The sequence below is a fragment of the Pleurodeles waltl genome, chromosome 5 (genome assembly GCF_031143425.1).
Source record: "Pleurodeles waltl isolate 20211129_DDA chromosome 5, aPleWal1.hap1.20221129, whole genome shotgun sequence".
NCBI lineage: Eukaryota > Metazoa > Chordata > Amphibia > Caudata > Salamandridae > Pleurodeles > Pleurodeles waltl.
The window spans coordinates 118,829,451-118,855,797 of NC_090444.1; the positions used below are offsets into that span (position 1 = coordinate 118,829,451).

The following is a 26,347-nucleotide window of genomic DNA, read 5'->3' on the forward strand; positions in this document are numbered from 1 at the left end:
CATCCAACTAATCGTAAGCAATGGGCGGGCTGCAGGCCCGCATCATGCTTTGTCTCATAAACTAAACATAAAAAGCTACATCAGATGGAGTGTATTTCAATTGGGCTGTTTCTTTGTTTACCATTTCCATTGCCCTTCCAAGTGCCTGTGACTTTCAGAGGTCCAACATCTGTGACGTTTTCTGATAGAGATTTTGTCACATTTACTTTTAGGCAAACACCTGAACCTGGTAAAACAGTGCAGGCGGATGAAGAACTTCTTACTGTCCTTTCTGCCAGCACACCAAGATCCTAAGCAAGGCCCACTACCAGAGCACAGACTCCATCTGCCTGTGGTTAGTGTGTGCAACTTGGTGCACCACTTCACGCTTCATATTGATGGTCTGCGGTTTGATACAAACAACTGCTTCATCTTGTGTTCATCAGTGCTGCAGCTCACATTCTTAGATCGTGAAGCAACCGCTTAAATGAAGAGCTACAGTAATCATACCGGATGCTTCACCATGCATGCCAAGCAAAAGAAACACTCCTTTACCGGAGAAAGGAACTTTAAGGCGTCCATCTACTTTCTCCTGTGTAATCTCTTTCCTTTAAAACCGCTCCTATGTTTTTGTTCTATCAAAAATTGTTCTTACTTTCCCTGAGACATTTTTCTGTATCGCTGTGCTGTTGTTTGTGCCTTTTAAATGACTACTTTCGTTATGAATAAAAAACAAAGACTGTTTCTGTTGTATGTTGAAGAGGGCGGTTACAAGTGCACAAGCTCTTTTTGCAAGTGCACTGTATTTTGAAACTGGGAGAAGTACTTGGACGTTTTGCTAATTCCTCATTTTTAAAACCAGTTGAAATATTTGTGTTTTTGCCTCATTGAGGATTACCCAGAGCACACATCAAATTAGCAGTTACCAGTCTCTTATAGTGCAGGAAGCGAAACTCCTCTGGATAGGCATATTTGAATGGGGATAGGGATTGAGAAAACAGTGAAGTGAAAAAGAAAGTCTCCACCTTAGGATTCTATGGTTTTACTTGTTAAGACATTCTGACTTTCATCTAATCTTAAACTAGTAACTAAGTAGGTGAGTCTGACCTTGTAACAAAACATACAGGTTTCACCTGAACAAGAAAGTGTAGTCTTTTGTGAGACAGTGCACCTTTACTGCTTTCATATCTGTTACGAAGGTAAATAAAATCAGGTACTGCTAAACAAGTGCATGTGATTACTTTATCATCAGGTTTTATCTTAGTTATAGATCCCACTTGCACTTAAGCTATAATTTTATTGGTCATTTGGAGTAGTATCAAATTGGTGAAGGTTTTTAAATTATTACTCTAGGCAACACTGCCAGGTGCAAGGTCCCTGCAGGCAGTTGTGAATGGGGTGGTCACTATCCGTTTCGTAAAATGTGGTTACTACTGTAACAATGATTATATGTTAGTAGCCAGGGATTTTGATTTTGATAGGTCAGATGAATCCCTCATTAAAGAAAAGGTTGGAGACAGGGAGTATGATCAATCAGCGATGATCTTGATTGGTCAGGTTAAGCTTACATTAGAGAAGAGGTTGGAGACCGCCGGTATGATCATTCAGGGATGATTTTGATTGGTCTGAAAAAGTTCTCATTAGAGAAGGGTTTATTTTTAAGAGAGACGGTTGAAACGAGTTGGTGAGCAGGATAAATCTCATTTTGAAAAAGTGTATTTTGTAGCATGTTGAGTACATTTTTTAAACTGGAACATCTGAGAAATGAGCAATACTAAATGGATTTGGAATGTTAGCCTGGAGTCTAGATAATGATTGTATCAGATGATTTAATTTTTTTCACTAAGTTGTATAAATTACAATCTGTACACTGCCACCCCATTGAACTGCATTGTTATTTCCAGCTTAAAATAACTTTATTAGAGTAAAACATAGTACATTGCTAATAATACTTAAAAATTAGTACAAAGTTAGAGCGTAGGGAAAGGGATAAAAAGGGAAAAAATAGGAAGGGAGCATGGTAAAGATAAAAATACACACGGTCCAGAGTAGAAATAATGTAATACCTATCATAAGTATATTGGTAAAACATAACAATTATGCAGTATAAGGCCATACAATTAACATCTCAATTATGAAAGAACTACAACATGAGCACATTAATTAACATATCAAGATTTGGCAGACAGCGAAGTACCCATGGATTCAACGTTGTGCTCTTGTAGAAACAAACTCAGGCAGGCTGGAACTTCAGAGGTGAAAGTCTTGTTATTGTAGGTGACCCTGAACAAACAGGTATGGAGCAGATCAAAGTGGGCCCGATGGAATGAAGAGCTGGTTGCATGGAAATAAATTCCTTATGTCTGTCTGCAGTAGGTTTGGTGTAATCCTGAGAGAAATATAAGTTATTGCCTGACCATAACATTTGTTTTTTTGAGCAAGCTGCCAACAGGACTTTGAGAAGGTCCGTGTATTCAAGAAAATAGTGAATAACACCTTGAGGTCTTCTGGGCATAAATGCAGCATGAGGAACATGTTTGAATCTGTGAGCCCGTTGTATATTTAAGGGAGGGGAGTCTGGTATTTGTAGTAACTTAGGGAGTAATGTTCTGGAAAACATGAGGGGACCTGATCCTTCTGTTCCCTCCGGCAGACCATCAATACGTAAGTTATTACAACAATTTCTATTTTTTGAATCTTCAACCTGTTATGGTAGTAAAGAAACCTGAGATTGAAGATGGGTGACTGTGAGAGCTGTGTTAGCGTGATTGGAAACATTCTGTTCAGCTATCCCCATCCTATGCTCTAACTTAGACCATTTATCATCAAGGCTTTGAAGTTTTTCCTTGGTCTCTTCCATATAGGGGCGTAACACCCTAATTTCCTCCAGTATCAGGTCCAAAGCGATGGAGGAAGCAGACTGGGGGAAGGTTTTTTTGTTCGTTTTTTTGTTTTACCTTTTAGTGTAACTTTTCCTCACTGTACTTGATAAAGTGGTGCTGCCTGAAGGTAGAGAAGATGCAGGACTCCAAGATAGAGTAGAAACTGAGTCCTCCATGTCAAGATCTGAGGAGAGAAAGGAGAATGGAATGTTGAAGTTATGTGAGAGGGCAGAGAGTGCTTTAGGTAGTTAGTAAGATCTGAGCGATAGAAATGAAGAAAAGGAAAAAACAAAGGTTGCACGCAACCCAAAGGCACAGCAGGAAGTTATGAGTTGTCATTAATATGTGCTGCAAAATTCAAAAATGTCTTTCTACATGTGAGCAGAGGCGCAAGAGGGATAGATTTGGTTTGCTATGCAGGCAAAAATGGTAAAGTTGTACCTCAGTTGCACGTTGTCTGGAATCTTCTTTTCATGATGGTTCCATGGCTGTCTTCCTCCTAATGGCAGGTGCTGAACGAGGGAAGAAAGTGTTATGCTGTTCTAATAATGTGCGCAGCCTCAAACAGCCGAGCACAGTATTTTAATGTGTCAGCCCCTGTTCACAGACTCCGCCCTGCGGCAGACGGCATTGAGAACAGCCACCTCCATAGATGAAAACTCTCCCGTCGCCTCACGTGAGAGATATAAGGACGCCTCCATCTTCGATGGGTGTCAAGCTATGCCCCCTGCCTTGATATTTCCCACATCACCTTGACTGTTACCATTTTCCCGCTGCTTGAAGAAGCCAAGCCTCACAGAAAGCTGTCTGCTTTTGAAACCTGAACAGGATAACCATATCACTTGAATATTGTAGCCTTGTGATTTACAAATGCATAAGAGCCAAATTCAGCTTTGTTGTATGAAGTCATCAAACAAGTGTTGCTGTGAACATCTGTGTTGTGCTTACGGTTTGTTACTTCATGGGCCCTAATCACAGCAGCAACAAACCGTGAACTGTGGCAATGTAGTCTTCATAGAAGCTGCTGCGATAATACTTTGCAAATCTGTCAGTATTTATTCATTGGACACCTATTCCATACAGAAAGATCCACTTGGTCGATGTGACATAAATATCTTTTCGGATGATCAGCCATTCTTCAAGTGAGATTTGTAAAATTCCTTGAAGCCAGTGTTGCTGCATAGCCATCAACTAAGAAAACAAGTTACTTACCTGTAACTACAGTTATCCAGTATTGGTATCTTTCATAAATTCCCATGCTTGAATCATCCACGTCGTCGAAGTGGGAGTCTCACGGTAGATGAAAAGCAATAATTAACAAATCTTTTTTTTTTCTTCCTATAGTCTATAATGGTAACACAAATCACTCATATAGCCTGTCTAAGTCCTTTTGTGAAAAAGACCCAAACCTGGCTGATGGCCAATCAGGAACCAGCACCCTCTAGAACACTCTCCAGAGAAGCTCTTTCCCTCAGATTTTCTAGCATGAGAGTGAAAAAGATCATGACCTGAGAGGAAATCCGAGCGTCTAAGGGGAGGAGGGCGGGTCGCATTTGAATTTATGAAAGATACCAATACTGGATAACTTTAGTTACAGCAGGTAAGTAACTTGTTTTCTTATCCAGTATTGGATATTTCATAAATTCACATGTTTGAATCTGAATAGCCAGCAGTACTCTTAATCAACATGATGCCCACAGAGGATGGTGGGCACGAGCATAGAAATCCTGTTAAACTTATTACCAAATAACAAGGTTATAATTCTCTTCCAGGGGAATCCTCATCAAAGTCATAAACATTGAATATTCCCGCCCTTGTGCGGGGACCCCGGAGCATATATATATAAAATACATACATATTATCATGTGTAAAACAGCAATGCAGGCTATAATCATAAATAGGCTAAAATGCTTTATTTCTATGCAAGTTTTTTTTTTTTTTTTTTTTTTATATTATAAAATCACAATAGATCATAAATATCTACCTAAGCCCCAAAAACTGGACTTAGGGAAGTAAACAGCAGTAAATAGCAGAGAAAAATAGAAAAAACCACATTGAAAAACAATGAAGCATTCTTAGCCAATAGGCTGCATGCAGGTTAACACAGGAGAACCATAAAAACTTTGGCACCGTGCCTTTAAGACCCTGAGCACCTCCAGTATCCCACCATGCCTCAGGGGTGAAGGGAAGGTGACAGTTGGTTCACAGTTAGGTCAGTTCTTTTTTCCGGCTTCTTCTGAGAGGATCCTGGAGCATTGAGCTCTCAGTTTTTCTGAGTTTTTTCTTCAGAAAAATCCCTAAAAATAGTGTTTTTCCTGTTTACTCGACAGATAACATCTTTTGTCTGAGTTTGGCAGTCTTTTCTGACAGAAAATGCCATCTCTTTTTGTAAAATGTCCTTCTTGTGGGAAGAAGAAAGCCCAGTCAGACCCACACTCTCTGTGTATTGTCTGCCTGCCACAGAGTCACTGTCCTGACACCTGCAAGTATTGTAAGAAGATGTCAAGGAGGACTCTCAAAGACAGAGAGAAAATCAGGCTACATGGGCTTCAGGAGAGGAAAAAGTCAACATCCTCTTCACTTCCCAGGCCTACAACAGAAGGAATGGCCAGATCGACGTCGACAGGTAGGATTGTGCCTGTTTGTTCTCCATCGACGTCATCGGCGCCACCGTCTCACCGGCATAGATCGCCGTCGACGGCGACCAGACCGACGTCGAGGGACAAAGCGTCGAAGCATGGACAGCACAGGGGTACATCTCCGTCGACGGCAGACCGCCGTTCGGCGTCGAGCCATCTCCGGCGCTCCCGTTCGCCGTCGAGAACATCTCGCCCCTTGGCGTCGAAGGACACGACGCCAAAAACACCACGACGGCATGAACATCCGCCGTCGACCACTCGCCACTCAACGTCGAGACACACGACGGCGAGTAGGTCCAGGTCCCGCGATCGGCGATCGGCGTCAAGACATTCAACGTCGAGGCCTTCGACGTCAACTTCGACGTCGAGAACAGTCGAACCATCGCAACTTTCGACGTCGAGGATGCAATCGACGTCGACACAACCTTCAGCTGTGTCACAGGCAGTAGAGCCAGCGGATAAAGCTCCCTCACCGGTGGTCTCTATACGGAGTGCATCATCCCATTCCAGAGCGGGCTCATCAGGGCATGTTTCTCCCATCACTCTATCACCTAGATGGTTAGAGAGCCTGAATAGACCGGCAGCATCCCCGGATTCCCAATACTCTAGGATGTATTCTCCTACTGCCTCATTACCTAGAACGCCATCGCCTACAGCTAGAGCAGGACGGGCTCGTTCTGCGTCTCGTCAGCCGACCACAAGACCTGCACACTCTGCTACAGCTTCTCGTAGCAGGTCTCGTTCCCGAAGGAGAACCAGGTCGCGAACACTACACAGAAGATCACCTTCTTGGTCTTCTTCAGGATCGTCTGTTGGGCGCTACTCCCCCACACTGACAGATTCTCCACCTGCTAGGATCTCACCGGTGGATGATATCACCACTTTTAATGAGGTTCTTTTAAGGGGAGCGCAGAAACTAAATATTGAGGTACCGGAGCCGGCCTCCTTATCCTCAGTTATCTTTGAGACCCTACAACACAGATCAGTCTCGAGAAAACTGCTACCACTAGTACCGGGTTTGCTGCAACCTACTATGGACACCTTTCTGACTCCAGCCACTCTCAAGTCTGCCCCGGCTAGGATTCAAAAGAAGTACAAAGCTCCGGAGCAAGATCCTTTATTCCTGCGGAAGGATCCGCCACCGGACTCTGTTATCTTAGCCGCAGCCAGAAAAACACACTCTGTGGCATCATTTTCCACAGTCCCCCCGGATAAGGAGAGCAGACACCTAGACTCCCTGGGGAGAAAGATGTGCGGTACGGCGGCATCTGCTATGAAGGTCTCCAGCGCCTCAGCGCTTCTGGGCAGATATGACCGCTCTCTGTGGGACTCACTCCACAGATTTACAGAAAAGTTGCCCAGGGAAGATAGACAGGACTTCCAGGAAATCTTGCAGGAAGGGGGCCTAGTATCTAACCAGGTCATCAGCGCGGCGGCGGACGGGGCGGATTTGGCTGCGCATGGGTATGCGCACGGAATCTGCGCTAGGAGGTCTTCCTGGCTACGGCTCACGGGTCTGAAACAGGAAGCACAGCAACGCATTTTAAACCTCCCATTCAGCGGGAATTCGTTGTTCGGTACCCACGCAGATGAAGAGATGGCCCGAATGAAAACGGAGGTGGACACTATGAGGGCAGTGGGCCTGGAACGTAAGAAAGACTTCAGGCGGAGGTACAGGCCGTACGACAGACGACCATTCCAGCAGAGGGTTCAAACCCCTCACTGGTCTCAGAGGCCACAACAACGACAGGGACGTCCCCTGTTTCAGGCACGTAGACCCACAAGAGACCGAGGGGCAAGTAGACCTCAACAGTCTACAGCAAAGACACCAACAAAGCAATGAAGCATTGCTTCCCTCAGCACTGTGCACCACTCCGGTGGGGGGAAGTATTACGCATCATCTTCACGAGTGGCACTCCATCACAAGAGACAAATGGGTGCTCAATATTGTCGAACATGGCTATTCTCTCCTTTTCAAAAAACCTCCGCCACACTTGCCGCCAGCAAGATGTTTTCCTTCTCATCTCAGCCTGCTACGCAAGGAAGTTCTTGCACTCCTACAAAAGAAAGCTGTAGAAAAGGTTCCTCCGGCACAAAAAGGAAAAGGGGTGTACTCCCGTTACTTTCTGGTGGCGAAAAAAGGTCAACAGGGCATCTTCAGGCCAATTCTGGACTTACGGCTCCTGAACAAGTACATAAGAAAACAGAAGTTCAGGATGCTAGCCCTTCACCAGATTGTTCCGCAACTGCATCAGGGAGACTGGATGTGCTCCATCGACCTACAGGATGCATATTTTCACATCCCAATAGCATCCAAACATCGGAAATTCTTACGTTTCCAGATAGAGTCACAGCACTACCAATTCAGAGTCCTACCATTCGGCCTGAAAGTCTGCACCCAAGTCTTTTCAAAATGTGTAGCAGTGGTAGCGGCACATCTTCGAAGGCAAAAAATATTCGTCTACCCCTACCTGGACGACTGGCTATTGAAGGCTTCCTCTCCGGATCAGGCGAGAAAACATCGAGACATTGTTCTAAGAACTTTCGAGTCTCTAGGTCTTCAAATCAACCACAACAAGTCAACCTTGATTCCAACACAAAACCTCCACTACCTGGGAGCTATACTAAACACAGAGCTCCAAAGAGTGTATCCTTCGGAGGAACGACTTTTATCAATCCACAGGAAGTGTCAACAGCTATTCACAGCCGATGCACCTACTGCTCGTCAGGTGACATCGCTTCTGGGCTCCATGGCTTCATGCATCTTCATTGTCCCGAATGCCAGGCTACACATGAGGCCCCTTCAGGAGGCATTAGAGAACAGCTGGAGCCCAAAGACTGGTCGCTGGGAGGACAGAGTGCGACTACCAGCAGCGGCTTTTCAATCACTACAATGGTGGATGCACAGACCTCACCTGTCGATAGGTTCTCCGTTTCACCAGACAATTCCAGCCGACACTCTGGTAACGGATGCGTCTCTTCAGGGTTGGGGTGCTCATCTGGGTTCCTTCCAAGCTCAAGGTCTGTGGTCCGACATGGAAAAGAGCTATCACATAAATCTACTGGAGCTCAGAGCGGTCCATCTGGCTCTCAAATCTTTCTCTCCATTGGTTCAGGGGAAATCTCTCCTAATTCAGACAGACAATACAACCACAATGTATTACCTGAACAAACAGGGTGGAACAAGATCACTACCTCTGTCTCGAGAGTCCCAAACGATATGGCATTGGCTCCTGGCCAGGGGAATGTCTATCACAGCGATACACCTGCCAGGTCAGCAAAACGTAGAGGCAGATTTCCTGAGCAGACATCTAGAAGACGCGCACGACTGGGTCCTACTACTCGGTCAATGGGGTCGACCCCAGTTGGATCTCTTTGCAGACGAAGCAAACAAGAAATGCCCAGACTTCGCATCCAGGTTCTGCCGTCCGGGATCTCAAGGGAATGCCCTGTTGATCAACTGGTCAGGGATATTTCTCTACGCCTTTCCACCGATTCCCCTCATACCGGCAGTAATCAACAAACTTTACAACTCCAGAACCAGAATGATTCTGATAGCGCCACAATGGCCCCGCCAATTCTGGTACACGGATCTACTCAACTTATCGGAAAAACCTCACAGGAGGTTGCCGTGCAGACCGGATCTCCTGAGCAGAATGGAAGGCAGAATCCTACATCCCAACCTTCCCTCTCTGAGCTTGACAGCATGGCTCCTGAATTCCTACAGTATGGGCACCTAGGGCTCTCACAGGAGTGCATGAACATCTTGAAAGAGTCAAAACGACCTTCCACGCGGCGTTCTTACGCTTTTAAGTGGAAGAGATTTTACATCTGGTGCTCTCAACAAGGTATAAATCCCATACGAGCTCAGGAGGATGTCATACTGTCCTATTTGCTTCATCTGGCGAAGTCTGGTCTGCAGGTATCTTCTATTAAGGTTCATTTGTCTGCAATTACAGCGTATCGTAAGTCGCCTTCTCAGGAATCCTTCTTTACGATACATGTAGTCAAGGATTTCTTAGAAGGCTTGAAAAAGGTTTTTCCTCCCATTCGGAGACCTTCTCCTCCATGGGAACTGAATGTAGTCCTGTCAAAACTTATGGGCCCTCCCTTTGAACCTATCCACAAGGCCTCTTTACAGCACCTTACGTGGAAGACGGCTTTTTTGGTGGCCATTACTTCAGCGAGGAGGGTCAGCGAAATTCAGGCTCTGTCTTGCAGAGAACCGTACACGGTTTTTCAGGATAATAGAGTGGTTCTGCGAACTCACCCATCTTTCCTTCCGAAGGTGGTGTCAGAATTCCATATCAATCAGACTATATCTTTACCGACTTTCTTTCCCAATCCGGAGACTCCGGCTGAGAAAGCATTGCATTCTTTAGACTTGAAAAGAGTGCTGAAATTCTATTTGGACAAAACAAAACCGATTAGACATTCTAACCATTTGTTTCTGAATTATGGTCATTTAAGAACAGGAGAGGCAGCGTCTAAACGAACGATATCAAGATGGATTGTGTCTTGTATTGTTAACACTTACCAACTGGCTAATAAGCAATTACTGGCTAGGCCAAAAGCGCATTCCACAAGGGGAAAAGCGGCTACTGCTGCCCTCCTTAACAATGTACCAATTTCCGAGATTTGTAAGGCTGCTACATGGAAGTCTGTGCATACCTTTACTAAGCATTACTGTTTAGACTCGGATGCAAGAGCGGATGCCCAGGTGGGGCAGGCCTCTCTTAGAAATCTATTTGCATGAATATGTATTCTTTCCTGCACTTCTTTCAGACAGTCCGCAGAGTTTAGGGATGGGCTTGCTAATCTATTCAATGTTTATGACTATTGATGAGGATCCCCTGGAAGAGAAGGATAAGTTACTTACCTGTAAATCCTAGTTCTCTTCCAGGGGTATCCTCATCAAAGTCATAAACAACCCACCCTCCTCCCCGGACTCAAGTCTCCTAGAAGTGCAGGACAGATTATCTTTCTGATCAGTTACACAGATTGTCACCGTAAAAAAGTACTGACCTAACTGTGAACCAACTGTCACCTTCCCTTCACCCCTGAGGCATGGTGGGATACTGGAGGTGCTCAGGGTCTTAAAGGCACGGTGCCAAAGTTTTTATGGTTCTCCTGTGTTAACCTGCATGCAGCCTATTGGCTAAGAATGCTTCATTGTTTTTCAATGTGGTTTTTTCTATTTTTCTCTGCTATTTACTGCTGTTTACTTCCCTAAGTCCAGTTTTTGGGGCTTAGGTAGATATTTATGATCTATTGTGATTTTATAATATAAAAAAAAAAAAAAAAAAAAAACTTGCATAGAAATAAAGCATTTTAGCCTATTTATGATTATAGCCTGCATTGCTGTTTTACACATGATAATATGTATGTATTTTATATATATATGCTCCGGGGTCCCCGCACAAGGGCGGGAATATTCAATGTTTATGACTTTGATGAGGATACCCCTGGAAGAGAACTAGGATTTACAGGTAAGTAACTTATCCTTCTTGTATTATGAGCATAAAGGAACTATACATATAAATCTCTCTCTCTCTCTCTCTCTCTCTATATATATATATATATATATATATATATATATATATATATATACATATAATCTATAACCGTGTGTCAACCATATCGCATATCAACTATAGAGTATTGCATATAGAATTGTGTCAAAATAATATAGGAAAGATCTCACCTTAGCGAAAGAGGTGACGTAAGACAGCCTGTCCGACTAGAGAGTCAGTTCTTTGCGACGACTCCAAACAGTAGTGCTGCGTAAAGGAGTGCGTAGTCGTCCATGTCGCAGCCTGACATATTTTTCCAGAGCAATGCCCTGGAACAGAGCAGCCGATGTGGAGACTGCTCTCGTGGAGTGCGCTCTCGGGCGCTTAGTCAACGGTTTTCCTGTTTTGGTGTGGCAAAACTGAATTGTAGATGCAATCCACCGGGCTATGGTGGCCTTAGTGACCCCTGCACCTTGCCGTCCATGAGCATAAGATACCAACAGCTGATCTGTCTTCCTTATCTGTTTGGTACTTTGGAGGTACAATTTGAGGCACCTCTTGATGTCCACGGAATGCAGAGTCTTTTCTGCGATTGTAGACGGATTTGGGAAAAAGGTTCGTAGTATTACAGGCTCATTCAGGTGAAATGATGATGGCACTTTAGGAATGTACCTGGGGTTAGACCTGAGCAGAGCAAAGTCATCCGAAAAAAAACAGAAAAGGTTCCTTAGTAGTAAAGGCCTGTATATCGCTGACTCTCCTGGTGGAAGTAAGAGCAAGCAGAGTTGCCACTTTCCATGTGATGTACTTGAGTTCAGCTCTGTGAATGTGTTCGAACTGAGCTTTCATTAGCTGGGCAGGACTACATTCAGATGCCACTCTGGCGGAGGTGGACGCACCGGAGGGAAAGTGCGGAAGAGGCCTTTCATGAACTGTTTAATAATCCTAGATGTGAGGGCATATCAGCAGAGCGCCTATAGGAGGCTATAGCTGCCAAATGAATCTTAACTGATGCATGGCATAAACCGGCCTTTGAGAGGATGAGAAGGTACAAGAGAATTTGTTCCGGCTTAATCTGTAAAGGATTGAACTTGTTCTGAGAGCACCAAACACAAAATCTCATCCATTTGAACTTGTACGTCCTATTTGTACTGTCCGCTCGTGCCCTAGATAAAATCCGTCTGCATTCTTGGTCAATGTTCATCCCCTCGAACTCTCAGAACTCAGGAACCAAGCGTGCAATTGCAGAGATGTTGGATTGGGATGAAGAATCTGACCCTGAGTCTTTGTGAGAAGGTCGTGGTTGCAGGGAAGGCGCATGGGATTGGCAACGGACAGGAGTAGGAGCTCCGTGTACCAATACTGCCTGGGCCACCTGGGCGCTATGAGAATGATCCTGCAGCCCTCCGACTTCATCTTCCTCAGGAGTCTGGCGATCAATGGGATGGGTGAAAAGCGTACACAAAGATCCCGGACTATCTCATCGAAACAGCATTTCCCCACGACCCCGGGAGTGGGTATCGACTGGTGTAGAATTGGCATTTGGCGTTCTGATTGGTGGCAAACAAATCTAGGGTTGGTTGTCCCCAACGCTGGAAGACGCCGTTCAGTACCTTCTGGTTGAGTTCCCACACATGGCAGTTGTCGTCCGTCCTGCTGAGAGAGTCCGCCAGGACGTTGTTGACACCTGGCAGGTGCTCCACCCTGAGGCGAATATTGTGCAGTGTGAGCCAGTCCCAAAGAGATTGAGCTTCCCTTGAGAGGGACAGTGATCTTGTTCCTCCCTGCTTGTTGATATAAAACATACTTGTTGTGTTGTCCGTCCGGACCAACACTGATGACCCTGCAATGCGTGGAAGAAAAGCCTTGAGGGTGAAGTGGATCGCCTTTAATTCCAACAGATTTATGTGCATTCCTTTCTGGGCATCTGACCATCTTCCCTGAATGCGCATGTCCTGTAAATTGCCTCCCCAGCCTTCCAAGGAAGTGTCTGTCATAATGATAAAATCTGTTATTGGCGTTAGAAAGGTGAGCCCTTGAGAGAGATGGTTGGTCTGAGACCACCATCACAAACCCTGCAGAATTCTTGGTGTAACACTTATTGAGACGTCGAAGGATCTTTGCAACTGGGTCCATTGGAGCTGTAACTCCTCTTGCAAAGGTCTCATTCTCAACCTTGCTAGATGAACTAGGACGATGGCTGAGGAAATCATGCCTAGTAGCGACATTGAACAGTTGTACTGAAACAAACTTTTTTCTGGAAATACTGACAGCCAAGTTGGTTAGTTTCTACTGCCGTGCCCGGGTGAGGTATGCCTTGTTTTTGATGGTGTCGAGTTCTGCACCTAAGAAGACTATCCTGCGTGGGGGAAGGATGACTGACTTCCGTAGGTTTACTGTTAGTCCCAAACTGCAAAACAATTCTAGGCAGGCTTTTTTAGCCCTGGACGCTAGTAGTGATGAAGGAGCTTTTATGAGCCAGTCGTCCAGGTATGGAAACACCTAAAACCCCCTGTTGCGGAGAAAACCTGCAACTGGTGCAAGACAATAAGTGAAAATTCATGGAGCTGACTTCAGACCGAATGGGAGAACTTTGAATTGATAATGGGCACCGGCCACAGTAAAGCGGAGATACTTGCGATGTTTCTGATGTATTTGTATGTGGAAATAAGCATCCTGGAGATCCACTGTTGTCATAAAGTCTCCAGGATTGAGAAGGTGTAGGATATCCGACAGCGTGATCATCCGAAAGGATTGTTTCCGAAGGAACTTGTTGAGCTTCCTGAGATTTAGGATTGGTCTCCATTCCCCTGACCTCTTCTTTATCAGAAAGAACCGGGAATAGAACCCAAGACCTATTTGCTGAACCGGAACCTCTTCTATCGCTCCCTTGGCGAGCATCAGGAACACTTCCTGCTGAAGCAAGCGAAGATGGAATGGTTTTGATGTTCCTGGTGGATGGTGCGGTGGTTTTTGTATAAATTCCAAGGTATGACCTCGTGCCACTATATCCAGCATCCATTTGTCTGATGTTATGTTTTTCCACTTCTGGATGTAATTGGAGATGTTCGCTCCCACTTGGTGAGTCTGTAAATAGTGGGGAAAGATAGCCGGTGCCTGGTAATGATCACTGCTTTCTAGGTTGATCCCGGTTTTGGGAACCCTGTTTTTTCCTTCCTTCCTGTCTGGCGTATGAGACAGTGGATGGTAGCCTATACTGCTGCTGATAGGATGGTCTATATTGGGGCTACTGATACTGCCTGTGATAGGAACCTCAAAATGACGTAAATCCCCTTCCTCTTGCACCCCAAAAAGGCTGTTTCCGGTACTCCAAGGTACCTAAGGACTTAGCAGTATCTGTGTCAGCCTTGATGGCCTGCAATGCATCATCCACATGCTTGCCGAAGAGAGATTTTCCATCGTATGGCATGTCAAGAATTCTGGACTGCACCTTTGGTCTGAAAGATGTGGCTTTGAGCCAACCCTGTCTGCGTAATACCGCAGCACCAGCCAGCTGATGAAAACCGGTGGAGGCTAGATCTAGAGCGCAGTCAATTATCTCTTCAGATGTACGCTCACCTTCTTGGAGGATCTTCCATGCCTCTGCTTGTTTGCTTTCCGGCATAAGGTCCATAAAAGCCTGCATATCAGACCACATTTGTCGATCATATCAACCCAAGATCGCTAAGGAATTTGCTGAACGAAGAGTTATTGCTGACATGGACGAGAATCTCTTGCCCACGTTATCTAATCTCCTTCTCTATCTGGAGGAGTAAAGATAGGCGCTGACGGGTTCTTGGAATGCCTTTGAGCCGCTTGAGAGATGACAGAGTCTGGCTTTGGGTGGCCAGTTAAACATGCCAGAGAGTCCTGAGTTGCCTTATATTTTTTGTCGAGTTTTTGTGGCACTGGTGGAACTGTTGCCGGGTTGCACATGATTTTGATACCCTCGCTCCATATAAAGTCAATGATAGGGATGGCCCTTACAGACTTCCTTGCTTGTTCTTTAAAATCATGGAGGAAGCATTCAGACTGCGAGACAGATGTTGGCCGGTGGAAACATACGGCCGCCCTATCCATTAAATTGTGAAAACCACCTATATCTTCCGGTGGAGAATCTGAAGGGCGAGGAGGTGGTGGAGAAGGAGTGGGGGCTAAGTAGTCATCCCATTCCTCAGTAGGATGCTGTGGCGTCGATATCTCACCTTTTTCCTCCTCTTCCCCAGATGTCGAAACGTCATCTCCGGGGGGAGCAGCTAACACAGAATGAGGAGTCATCCTAGGAGTAGGTGGAGGCGGTGGTACGCTCCTTGGTGTAACAGGAGAAGTTGGCGGTGGTGGTTGAGCCTTTGCTGTAACTGGGAACCTCCTCCTATAATCCTGCAACATTGACTGTAAGTCCTGGATCAAGGAGGCAGGCATCTGGACAGAGTCTCTTGGTTGAGGCGGCGGTTGATAATCGCGCCCTTGATGAGAGTAATAAGGCTAATATTGATCATACTCATCATCATAATCATCCTCTTCCTGGTATTTGACATGCAACTGGGATGGGCTGTGCGCATCCCCAAATGGACCATCATCCGATTCCTCCCAGTCCAGCAGATGAGTAGGTAATAACGTTGACACCTTACTTGGTGAAGTATCTGTAGGATAGATAGTCGATCTGGACAATGGTGTGATTTTAACCATGGCTCGAAGATCAGGAGACCCAGAAGAAGTAGGAATGGCCTCTATCTGACTCACAGGCACCATTGGCATCGTCGATGGTGTCGATGACGATGGTCCCGTTGATGGCACTGCCATAGCAGATGATCTTTCCATTGACGGTGGTGTCGACGACAGTGGTGTAGTCGATGATGGTCTCGTCGACGACGGCCTCATTGACGGTGTCCTCGTCGATGGTGATGCAGCCGCCAGAGCTCTTGTCGGTGGTGTTGCAGTCGACAGGGCTTTGGTAGACGATGTCATCAACGACCATGTTCTTGTCGCCGTTGGCTTCAGCGACGCAGTCTTTTCTGGAAGCCTCGTCGATGGAGGTTTAATAGAAGAAATAGGAGTCTTTACCACCGATGTCAATGTAGTCGTCACTGACAATGGTCTTGTTGACACGGTGGTGGAGACGGTAGATGTGAACACTGTTGTCGACGACTAAATTTTTATGGATACCTTTCTAGAGGTAAAATGCTCAGACGAAGGAGAACGGTTAGATGACGCCTTCTTTTGTCGAGGAGAGGATGGCTCAGAAGAAATTAAGCCCTGTAAGCCTTTTCCACCTTCTTTATGATGCATTTTCTGCTGCTTTATGGATCTTTCCGCCTGACCCAGGTCCTCGGATTTGGACCTTTTGTGTGGCCTTTCTGACCCACTCTCCTCACCTGAAGTTCAGGATTTTGCCTGTAACCATGTCAAAAGTCTGCCCTCATGGTCCTTGAGGGTCTTTGTAGAGAAAGTAAGGCATATCTTGAAGTCTTTTACCTGGTGTTCTGGGTAGAGGCAGTATAAGCAGTCTTTATGTGGATCATCCACATGGAGCCTTTTCTTGCCACTGGTCTTGCAAGGGCGGAAAAGGCCTTTTCTAGAAGAATCTGACATTCTTTAGAGGTTTCTTGAGAGAAAAACATCTGAAGAAGTAGAAAACTGAGCAGAGCTCAGGGAGACTCCCTTCACGTGGCCTGCGGTAGAAAATCTGAGGGAAAGAGCTTCTCTGGAGAGTGTTGGTTCCTGATTGGCCAGCAGCCAGGTTTGGGTCCTTTTCACAAAAGGACTTAGATAGGCTATATGAGAGATTTGTGTTACCATTATAGCCTATAGGAAAAAAAGAAATTATATTTGTTAATTATTGCTTTTCATGTACCATGGGACTCCCACTTCGATGGGGATGATTCAAGCATGTGAATTTATGAAAGATCCAATACTGGATAAGAGGCAAATATTGGTTGCAAGACTAGATTACTTAAACCATGCTGGTGTATTTTGCAGCTGTGCAATTTCTCTATATCTTATGGTGCGGCCTTCGGTTTAAAGAAACAGAATATTATCTTAACCCTAAACAACATTTCTTCATTATGGATCTTTTTATAGGTTTAGATGAAAACCAGTAAGGTTTAGGATTGCCTGCTCTAGAAAGGAAAATATGATTGTGCTAGACCCAGGACATCACAGCCTCTAAATTAATGGGGTCCGTTTAGTTTTGCAGTACCATTGATGTGCTTAGATTTAAAAAGTTGAATGTATGAGTCATATACTGACACAGTTACAGTACCTTGCAATGGATAGTGGAGACCTTTTGTTACAGGCAAGTAACTTATCCAGTTCTTCACCACATGTTTTTAATGCTTGGGAAAGGTGTTCGTGGAGACGGTGAAAGGAACCAATGTTGCAGCAACTATTTTTTTCAGAGTTTTAATTGTGGTTGTCAAGTGAGTGTGTGCAGCTACTGTTCATAATTGCTCTGGGACACATTCCAAGAGTTCAGTCATGGAGAGAACTATTATAGAGAAACTGCAGTCAGCATCACTTTTGATGCAGTGCTCTTTTGCGTAGAGGTTAAAGGAGTTTTTTTATGCAGACATGTTAGTGATCTAATTCGAATGCCCTTGTGGACCAATTCAGAAAGTAAAAAGTAGCATAGTTGAGTGGTGTCTTGTTTCATCATAAGTGCACAGTATGTGATGCAGACTTGTCGACGAGCCTCCCTTGTGTGTCAGCAGCTCTTACTTTATTCTACTTTGTTAACCGTTGTGGACTGTCTGTTGTAGTCTTATAAAATGGGGTGCCAGGTAGAATCAACCGGATTCTGATGGATACAACTACCTGTGGATTCCTCACCTCATGAATACTCCCATGGCGCCAGCATTCTACGGAAATCTTCTTACTAGTCTCTGCACGTCGACGAGGACGTCACTGTCTCGCACGCGACGCCGTCTGACGTCATACAGGCAATAAGAGGTCCTCGACGACGTGCGGACGTCAGTTCCCTTTTTTCCGTGCATTCGAAACGGTTATCTTCGAGGGAGCAACTGTTACTCTTGCGGTTACAGTGTATATCTTGCTGCGTACTCTTTCTCCGTGGAAATAATGTCGCAGAGAAAGTCTGGATTTAAGCCTTGTCGTGAGTGTGGAGGCAAGATGTCGGTGACGGATCCTCATTCCGATTGCCTTTGGTGTTTGAGCTCCGACCACGACGTCTCGACTTGTGATTCATGTCAGCACATGAATCCGAAGGCCCTTAAAGAACGTGAGGCGAAGCTGTTTATGGCCAAGTCAAAGGAGAAGCATCACAAGAAGTCTTCTCCAAAACATCGGCGTCATCGAGACTCCCGGCGCCGTAGAGAATCTCGGCGTCATTCAAGGGAGGCTCGTTCCAGGTCTCCGGATCGGCGCCGAAAGACATGGGAGGTCAGCCCCACGGTGACGCCGCATCCTTCGACGCCGTTGCCCTCTCCGGCGTCACCAACTTCGCCTGGACAGGCGTCGGTGATTGAGGTATTGGAGCCTCAAGTGTTTTCTCCGGCGCAGACGCCGAGGCCGGAGTCGGGGTCGCCTCCGAGACAGGCACCCCAGTATCCGGCTTTTCCCACCCCTGGAGCCGATAGTTCCGCATTCTTGAATGCGATGTATGCCATCTTCCAACAGATGGCTCCAGGGGGTGCTCCGGCTGGGCCTTTGGCCTTTTCTTTGGGTGATCCTGCGCCTCTTCGGCCGGCACCCTTTATGCCCTTTCTCCCGTTTGGGAACGTGGGCTCGGCGCCAGTGTCGGCGCCGGTGGCCGCTCCGGTGGCTTCAGAAGGATTGGCCCCGGGGATTTCCATCCCGTCGACGTCGGGATTTCGGCCTGTGACTCCGGTGGGTCCATCTGCTTCAGCTGCTCTTTCGTCGGCGCCGAAGTTACATGTGGCGCCGGACGCGGCGTCGGTGGCTTCTGAAGATCGGCGCCGATCTTCGACTTCGGCGGAGGCATTGTCGACTCCGCGTATTGAACAACGACTTCATTCGAGGAGACGTGCTCTCCGGGTACTAGAAGAGCAGGAGTACCAACGAGCCCTAGAGGAAGGAGAGCTAGAGGACTCGGGTGATGGGCTGCGTGGACTGGAGTCGGCCAGTGGGCTGGACACTTCCCCTGAGTGGGACCTTTCGTCCCCGGGGGAATATACTGAGGAAGCTGCTTCCTTTCATACAGTGGTACGGAAGGCAGCTAGTTTTTTGGACCTGCCTTTGCCGGTGGTGGAGGCAAAACAAAACCTTTTGACGGAGGTGTTGCATCCGGCCTCAGCCGCGGCGGAGCCTCTGTTACCTTTTAATGACGCTCTGCTGGATCCGGTTTTAGAGGTGTGGAAGAGGCCGGCATCTTCCCCAGCAGTTCACAGAGCCGTGGCCAGGAGGTATCGGACGGCTCCAACTGATCCTGGTTTCCTATCTAGGCACCCTACGCCGGAGAGCTTGGTAGTGCAGGCCTCCTGTTCGTCCAAGTCAGCGCCTGGTTCTTTCCCGACGGTGCCTGGGGACAGAGACTCAAAAAAGCTAGAGGCGCAGTCGAAGAAGATTTTTTCGTCCTGCAGTCTGGCGTTAAAGGCCACTAATGCGACCTGTATCCTGGGGAGGTATATTCATGCTCTGATGGATGACATCTCCTCTTCGTTTACAGAGCTTCCCCAGGGTCTTTTGGATCTTGTCTCTGATGCCCAGGCTGCTGCGACCCAAATTATCCAGACGGGACTGGATACCACCGACTCGGTAGCCAGAGCAATGGGCACAACTGTGGTGGAAAGGAGACAGGCCTGGCTCCGTAACTCCGGCTTTTCGGCAGATGTACAGTCCACATTGTTGGATCTCCCGTTTGATGGGGACAAACTGTTTGGGGCTAAGGCTGATTCGGCCTTGGAACGTTTTAAGGAGAGCAGGGCCACGGCTAAGTCGTTGGGACTCCAAGCTCCTTCTTCCACGGCCTCTTCCAGATTCTTCAGGAGGTTTCGTGGATTTGGGCGTGGCTCTTCCTCCTCTTCCTTTCGGGGAAGATATCAGCAACCTGCCTCTTCCCACCCCTATAGATCTTTTAGGGGGAGGGGTAGGGTCCGCACCAGGGGAGCCTCTCAGCAGCACTCTGCCTCTTCCTCATCCTCTGGCGGGGTGCAGCAGGGGAAGCAGCCTTAGGCTTCCACCATTTCCCACTCACTCCTCTCCTGTAGGGGGAAGATTACAGCATTTTCTCACCAAATGGGAGACTGTTACGTCGGACACTTGGGTTCTCAGTGTTGTGGGAAAAGGCTACACCCTTCCCTTTCGGGAGTTTCCGCCCCTCATCCCGCCCCGCCCTTCGTATTGTTCACAAGAACACCTCCTGTTGCTAGAACAGGAGGTAGAAGTCCTCCTTTTAAAGGGCGCGGTGGAGTTGGTCCCGGAGCAGGAAAGGGGTCAAGGAGTTTACTCAAGGTATTTCCTGATTCCCAAGAAGGATGGTCGTTTGAGACCAATTCTGGACCTGAGGATCTTGAATTGGTTCCTCAAGCAGGAAAAGTTCAAGATGCTGACCCTAGCACAGGTGCTTTTGGCGTTGAACATGGAAGACTGGATGGTGTCTGTCGACTTGCAGGATGCTTACTTTCATATCCCGATACTCAAGTCACACAGGAAGTATCTCCGGTTTGTGGTGGGATCGCAACACTACCAGTTTGCGGTCCTTCCGTTTGGTCTTACTTCAGCACCTCGAGTCTTCACGAAGGTGATGTCGGTGGTTGCGGCAGAGCTCAGAAGGAAGGGGATAGCAGTATTCCCTTACTTGGACGATTGGTTGATCAAAGCCAAGTCCCCGGAGCTTGTGTTGCGTCATCTGCAGTCAACAACCCAGTTGTTGTTCGACCTGGGCTTTTCGGTGAACGAGCCCAAATCTCACCTGGAGCCCTCTCAGCGCCTCCTGTTCATAGGGGCAGTACTGGATACAACATTGGGTCGGGCCTTTCCTCCGCCTCAGCGGATTCAAGATATTCAGGATTTGGTTCCAATGTTTCGAAATGGAGCGGTAGTTCCAGTCCTCAAGGTCCTTCGTCTGCTCGGTCTTTTTGCCTCCTGCATTCTGTTGGTCATGCATGCTCGCTGGCACATGAGGGCTCTTCAGTGGTGCCTCCGAAGGCAGTGGTCTCAACACAGAGGGGATCTAGAGGGTACTGTCAAGATCTCCAGAGATGCTGCTGTGGATTTGAAGTGGTGGATTGCAAGCAACAATCTTTCACAAGGAAAGCCGTTCCAGCAGTCGCCACCAGTGGCCACAGTCATAACGGATGCTTCCACTCTAGGGTGGGGAGCTCATCTGGGGGATCTGGAGATCAAAGGTCTTTGGTCTCCAGAGGAACAGATTTTTCACATCAATCTGTTAGAGTTACGGGCTGTACGTCTGGCTCTCAAGGCCTTCCTCCCTTCCCTTCGTGGTCAGTCGGTACAGGTCCTAACGGACAATACTACCACGATGTGGTACATAAACAAGCAGGGAGGAGTGGGGTCGTACCTTCTCTGCAGAGAAGCTCTTCGACTATGGTCCTGGGCAAAGGACCATCGGATTTGCTTGATAGCAAACCATCTGGCCGGAGTCTTGAACGTGCGTGCGGACAGTCTCAGTCGCCACTTCTCGGCAGACCACGAGTGGCGTCTCCATCCAGATCAAGTCCGTTTAATCTTCCACAAGTGGGGGTTTCCTCGGGTAGATCTGTTCGCCACTCGAGAGAACGCGCATTGTCCGTTGTTCTGCAGCCTTCAGTATCCGATGCAGGAAGCGTTGGGGGACGCGTTTCAAATGACCTGGTGCGGCCAGTTGCTTTACGCGTTTCCTCCCATACCCTTGATTCCTCGAGTATTGAGGAAGATTCGCCAAGACCGGGCTCTAGTAATCTTAATAGCTCCGGATTGGCCAAGGAGGGTGTGGTACTCCGACCTTCTCCAACTCTCAACGTGCCCGCCGCTCCGTCTCCCTTTCAGGGCAGACCTCCTCTCACAGTCGCAGGGGCAGGTTCTACACCCCAACCTCCAGAGTCTGCACCTACATGCCTGGAGATTGAACGGGGCAACCTGAGTTCCTTCTCTCTCCCGCCTGAGGTAGTGGATGTTATATTAGCGGCCAGGCGACACTCCACTAAATCTATCTACGCTAATAGGTGGTCTAAATTTGTTGCGTGGTGTGGAGAGAGGCAGATTGATCCTTTACATGCTCATCTATCGGACGTTTTGTCTTTTGCTCTATCTCTGGCGCAGAAAGGCTGTGCAGTGGCTACCATTAAAGGTTATTTATCGGCCTTGTCAGCCTTCATATGTCTTCCAGACCAACCATCTTTATTTAAATCCCCTATTGTTATCAGATTCTTGAAAGGTCTTCTAAATCAATATCCTCCAAAGCCATTCGTTATGCCGCAATGGGATTTGTCCTTAGTCCTGACTTTCCTTATGGGGTCCCCTTTTGAACCTATGCATTCTTGCCCCTTGAGGTATTTGGTTTTTAAAAACAGTCTTCCTGATAGCTATAACATCAGCAAGGAGAGTGAGTGAGTTGCAGGCCTTATCAGTAAAACCCCCTTATACAACTTTTTATGGGGATAAGGTGGTGTTGAGGACCAAGGCTGCTTTCCTCCCGAAGGTTGTTTCACCCTTCCATTTGGCTCAGGCAATTACTTTGTCCACGTTCTATCCTCCGCCTCATCCTTCCAAAGAGGAAGAAAGACTGCACCGTCTGGACCCAAAGAGAGCGTTGAGCTTCTTTATCGATAGAACAAAGGATTTCAGGCTGGAGGATCAGCTGTTTATTGGATACGTGGGCAAGAGGAGAGGAAAGGCAGTCCACAAGAGAACACTATCCAGGTGGGTTGTTCTTTGCATTAAAATATGTTACTCTTTGGCAAAGAAGGATCCTCCTGAGGGCATTAGAGCTCATTCCACCAGAGCTAAGTCGGCCACTTCGGCCTTAGCCAGAGGTGTTCCTGTGGTCGACATCTGCAAGGCCGCAACTTGGTCGTCCCTTCACACTTTTGCAAAACATTACTGTTTAGATTCTGAGGTTAGAAGGGACGGCCATTTTGCACGGTCAGTGCTGCAGGATTTCTTGGTTTGACCATTTAGGCACCCACCGCCGGGCGTGGTACTGCTTTGGGACTCTATTCATGAGGTGAGGAATCCACAGGTAGTTGTATCCATCAGAAGAACGAGTTACTTACCTTCGGTAACGACTTTTCTGGTGGATACATTAGCTACCTGTGGATTCCTCACGGTCCCACCCGCCTCCCCGTTGCCTTTATGGTCTTGCCAAGTAATCCTTGAGTGTGCTCCTCTTGGTCTTTGAGGGTGCAATAGATGTATATATATAATATATTTATATATATGTAGGTATATGTCTATATATCTTTATGTATATACTTGGTGTGTGTATATATTTTAAAAGAGAGAGTTTTATATATATATATATATATATATGTACATAAAAAGATTTACAGTTATTCATACAATGTGGTGTATTTTTACATTATAATGGATGTTGCTTTGTTCTTTCATTGCATTGCCTGGTTGTTCTCATGCACGTAAAAAATGATTGGTACTGACGTCCGCACGTCGTCGAGGACCTCTTATTGCCTGTATGACGTCAGACGGCGTCGCGTGCGAGACAGTGACGTCCTCGTCGACGTGCAGAGACTAGTAAGAAGATTTCCGTAGAATGCTGGCGCCATGGGAGTATTCATGAGGTGAGGAATCCACAGGTAGCTAATGTATCCACCAGAAAAGTCGTTACCGAAGGTAAGTAACTCGTTCATCTGGTTGTCCAGTACCACTGCCATTATCACTACCCCGTGCAGATTCGCCAGAAATATGATTTAATATAAAATAGGACATTACTCAACAGTTAGACCTGCTAATATAGTAGCAGATCGCTTGTGTGTGGTTAATCACTGTAATCGAATTGGGTAACTCAATTTAGAGTAAATAAAATTGAAAGCATCTTGAAGAAAATAATCTATGCCTATGATGTTCAAATGACAAGATTGTATGTGCTGCATTTTTTCCTTTTGTTCTGTGGGAGAAATCCAGAATCTACTACATTTTCTTCTTCTCTCTGCAGCACTTTTATGGCCAGCATGCTGTCGAAGCGACTGGGGAAGCGGTCCCTGATGGGAGCCAGGGTGTGCGTCCCAAGCACCGTAGGAGATGGGACTCTGATGACTGGACACTATCCCACCTTACAGGCCGTGTTCGGCGGGGAGGCTCCGCTACCTAGCTGCGAGGGCGGCTACTGCAAGGAGTGTCCAGAAGAGGGGGCCAGAGCGCCCGAATGCCAGGCTCCGAACCGTTACAAACTATATCCAGGGCAAAAGGTGAAGCCTGGGCCTGTCAAAATGTGTTACTTTCCTGTCTGCATTGCGTCATGATGGGGCGAAGTGTAACAAACATAGACCTCTTGAAAAATTTCTGAATCTTGAGCATCATGTTTTTGAAAATGACAGTTAAGTTTAGTTATTTTTTTGCACGTCTACTGATTTAGCCTTCACTGTGACGCAAATGTATCGGGAGCTCCCAAAGTAAGCATACTTGCTTGCCAGTTTTTTTTTTTTTTTTTTACTTTAAATTTGGCTGTTTTAAGTAGTGTACGCTAATAGCCGGCAGTCCTTCCTTGAGCAGCATGAACACTAAGCGTTTGAAAAAGTCACTTAAATAGGAAGGAAGCCCCAAGAATGTATTTGTGCACTATACCTTTTCTCGCAGTTACTGATTTGTGGGTTGCTTTTGAATTTGCTAATGTGAAAAATGCAAATTTATTTTTCGACCAATGCCACTCTTTTCCTTGATACCTTCTGTTCAGTAATGATCATCACTATAGCACGGTGTGATCTTGAGTCTTGGCACTGACTCATAGAATGGTAGAAAGCCAGATGTTAAACTTTTAAAATCTTAGTTTTCTTTCTATACCTTTTGCTGAGCATCTCCTTATATAAGGGTCAATATGAGCTGGTTGTGTCTCCTTGGATCATTTTTTTTCATCATTTTACAATTATATGTGCATTCAGTGGCACAAAGAGTACTTTCAGGTGTTAAGGACCATCGTACGCCAGTCCTGATGGGTGCCTTTGCATCTAGTATGCGATCAAAACCACCTTAGAGCAAAACTCAACAATTTCCCTAGGCTATAGTTAATGCCACCAGCCCTAGTGCAGAAGATCTTACCGAATTTATTATTGTCTATAAATTGTCAAGTAATTCCTTCATTGCACTATCTTCAGGATTAACAAATACAACTGTGGTCTGTTTTGAAGATGTGTTTGATACTTGGCATGTTAGCACACCCTTGACAATAGGGAACGTCCTTTTCAAGCATGGATTTTCATATCTGTGTGTTTCAACAGCAGAGGGGTATAATCGAGGCCACTGGAATTATTTGATTGTGTGACACAGCGATTTTCGTATAAATATAGATTTGCCGCATTTGCCACATAATCCATCATCTGCCGCATAATCTGCAGATTTTAACAAGAAAATTGTAGCTCTAATGGTTCAAAAGTTACTAAAAATGCAGTGACACCTATTGCAGCGCAGTGTAAGGCCCATTGCAAACCTGGGCTGCTCACCTTTCTATTGCTATATTTGGGTGCCAAATGGGTACTAATAAGGTGCAACCCTTACTCAGATAGTGTTATCAAGTTTAAAAATGACGAAATAATGAAGCAATACTATCACAAAATGTGCTGCATTAAGCCGCGTAATTTGCCTTTTCCTGATGCATAATTTATAGACACCTGCCACATAATTTGGCCTTCTCAAGCCACATAATTCCAGTGGCCCTGGGTATAATCAGTACTTGTTTGCAAGGACCTGCAGTACTATAGCCAGGAGCTAGAGCCTTGCCTGTTGACATTACAGTCATTCTGGTCTGACCTTGTGTTGCCCGCAAACAATGCTTCAGAAACCATTACGTTTGAGGTTTTATGCTAATCTTTTCTTTCTGCTTTAACTTGTAGAATGATAGAAATGCGTAAGGATGATCCATTAACAATGTCCTTAAACTAGAAGGTTTTCTTTGTTGTAGCTTGACTAAGGTTCGAGATTCTCAGGTGAGGTATTCCATTTGTGAACGGTTTGACTACGTTCATCTACTCACTGATCGGCTAATCATTTCCACTCTTTCAAACACTTCACAGCATGGTTGCAGCAATGAGTGTTCTCTTTAAGCAACCTTTGCTTAGCTTTATCTTAATCAGAACTGAATGATCAGATTATTTAATTTTAGACTAAGAATGTAATTGGCTAGTTAGTTCAATCATACAGCTCTACACCTGTTTCACTTTGGTATTTGGGTTTCCTATTTTATACCAGA

The 26,347-nt window shown here is 46.2% G+C and overlaps 1 protein-coding gene across 5 annotated transcripts in view; it reads left to right on the forward strand.

Annotated features, from left to right (window-relative positions):
- ZNF395 (zinc finger protein 395) overlaps nt 1–26,347 on the forward strand; it is a 107,944-nt gene that overhangs the window by 32,726 nt on the left and 48,871 nt on the right. For 4 of the 5 annotated variants that reach the window (XM_069233770.1, XM_069233768.1, XM_069233771.1 and 1 more), the window contains one exon: nt 24,101–24,353. In XM_069233770.1, coding sequence (XP_069089871.1) covers nt 24,108–24,353 — 246 coding nt within the window. In that variant the 5' untranslated portion in view covers nt 24,101–24,107. Of the gene's footprint in view, nt 1–212; nt 335–24,100; nt 24,354–26,347 lie in introns of all 5 variants that reach the window. The other variant, XM_069233769.1, reaches the window with a different exon arrangement.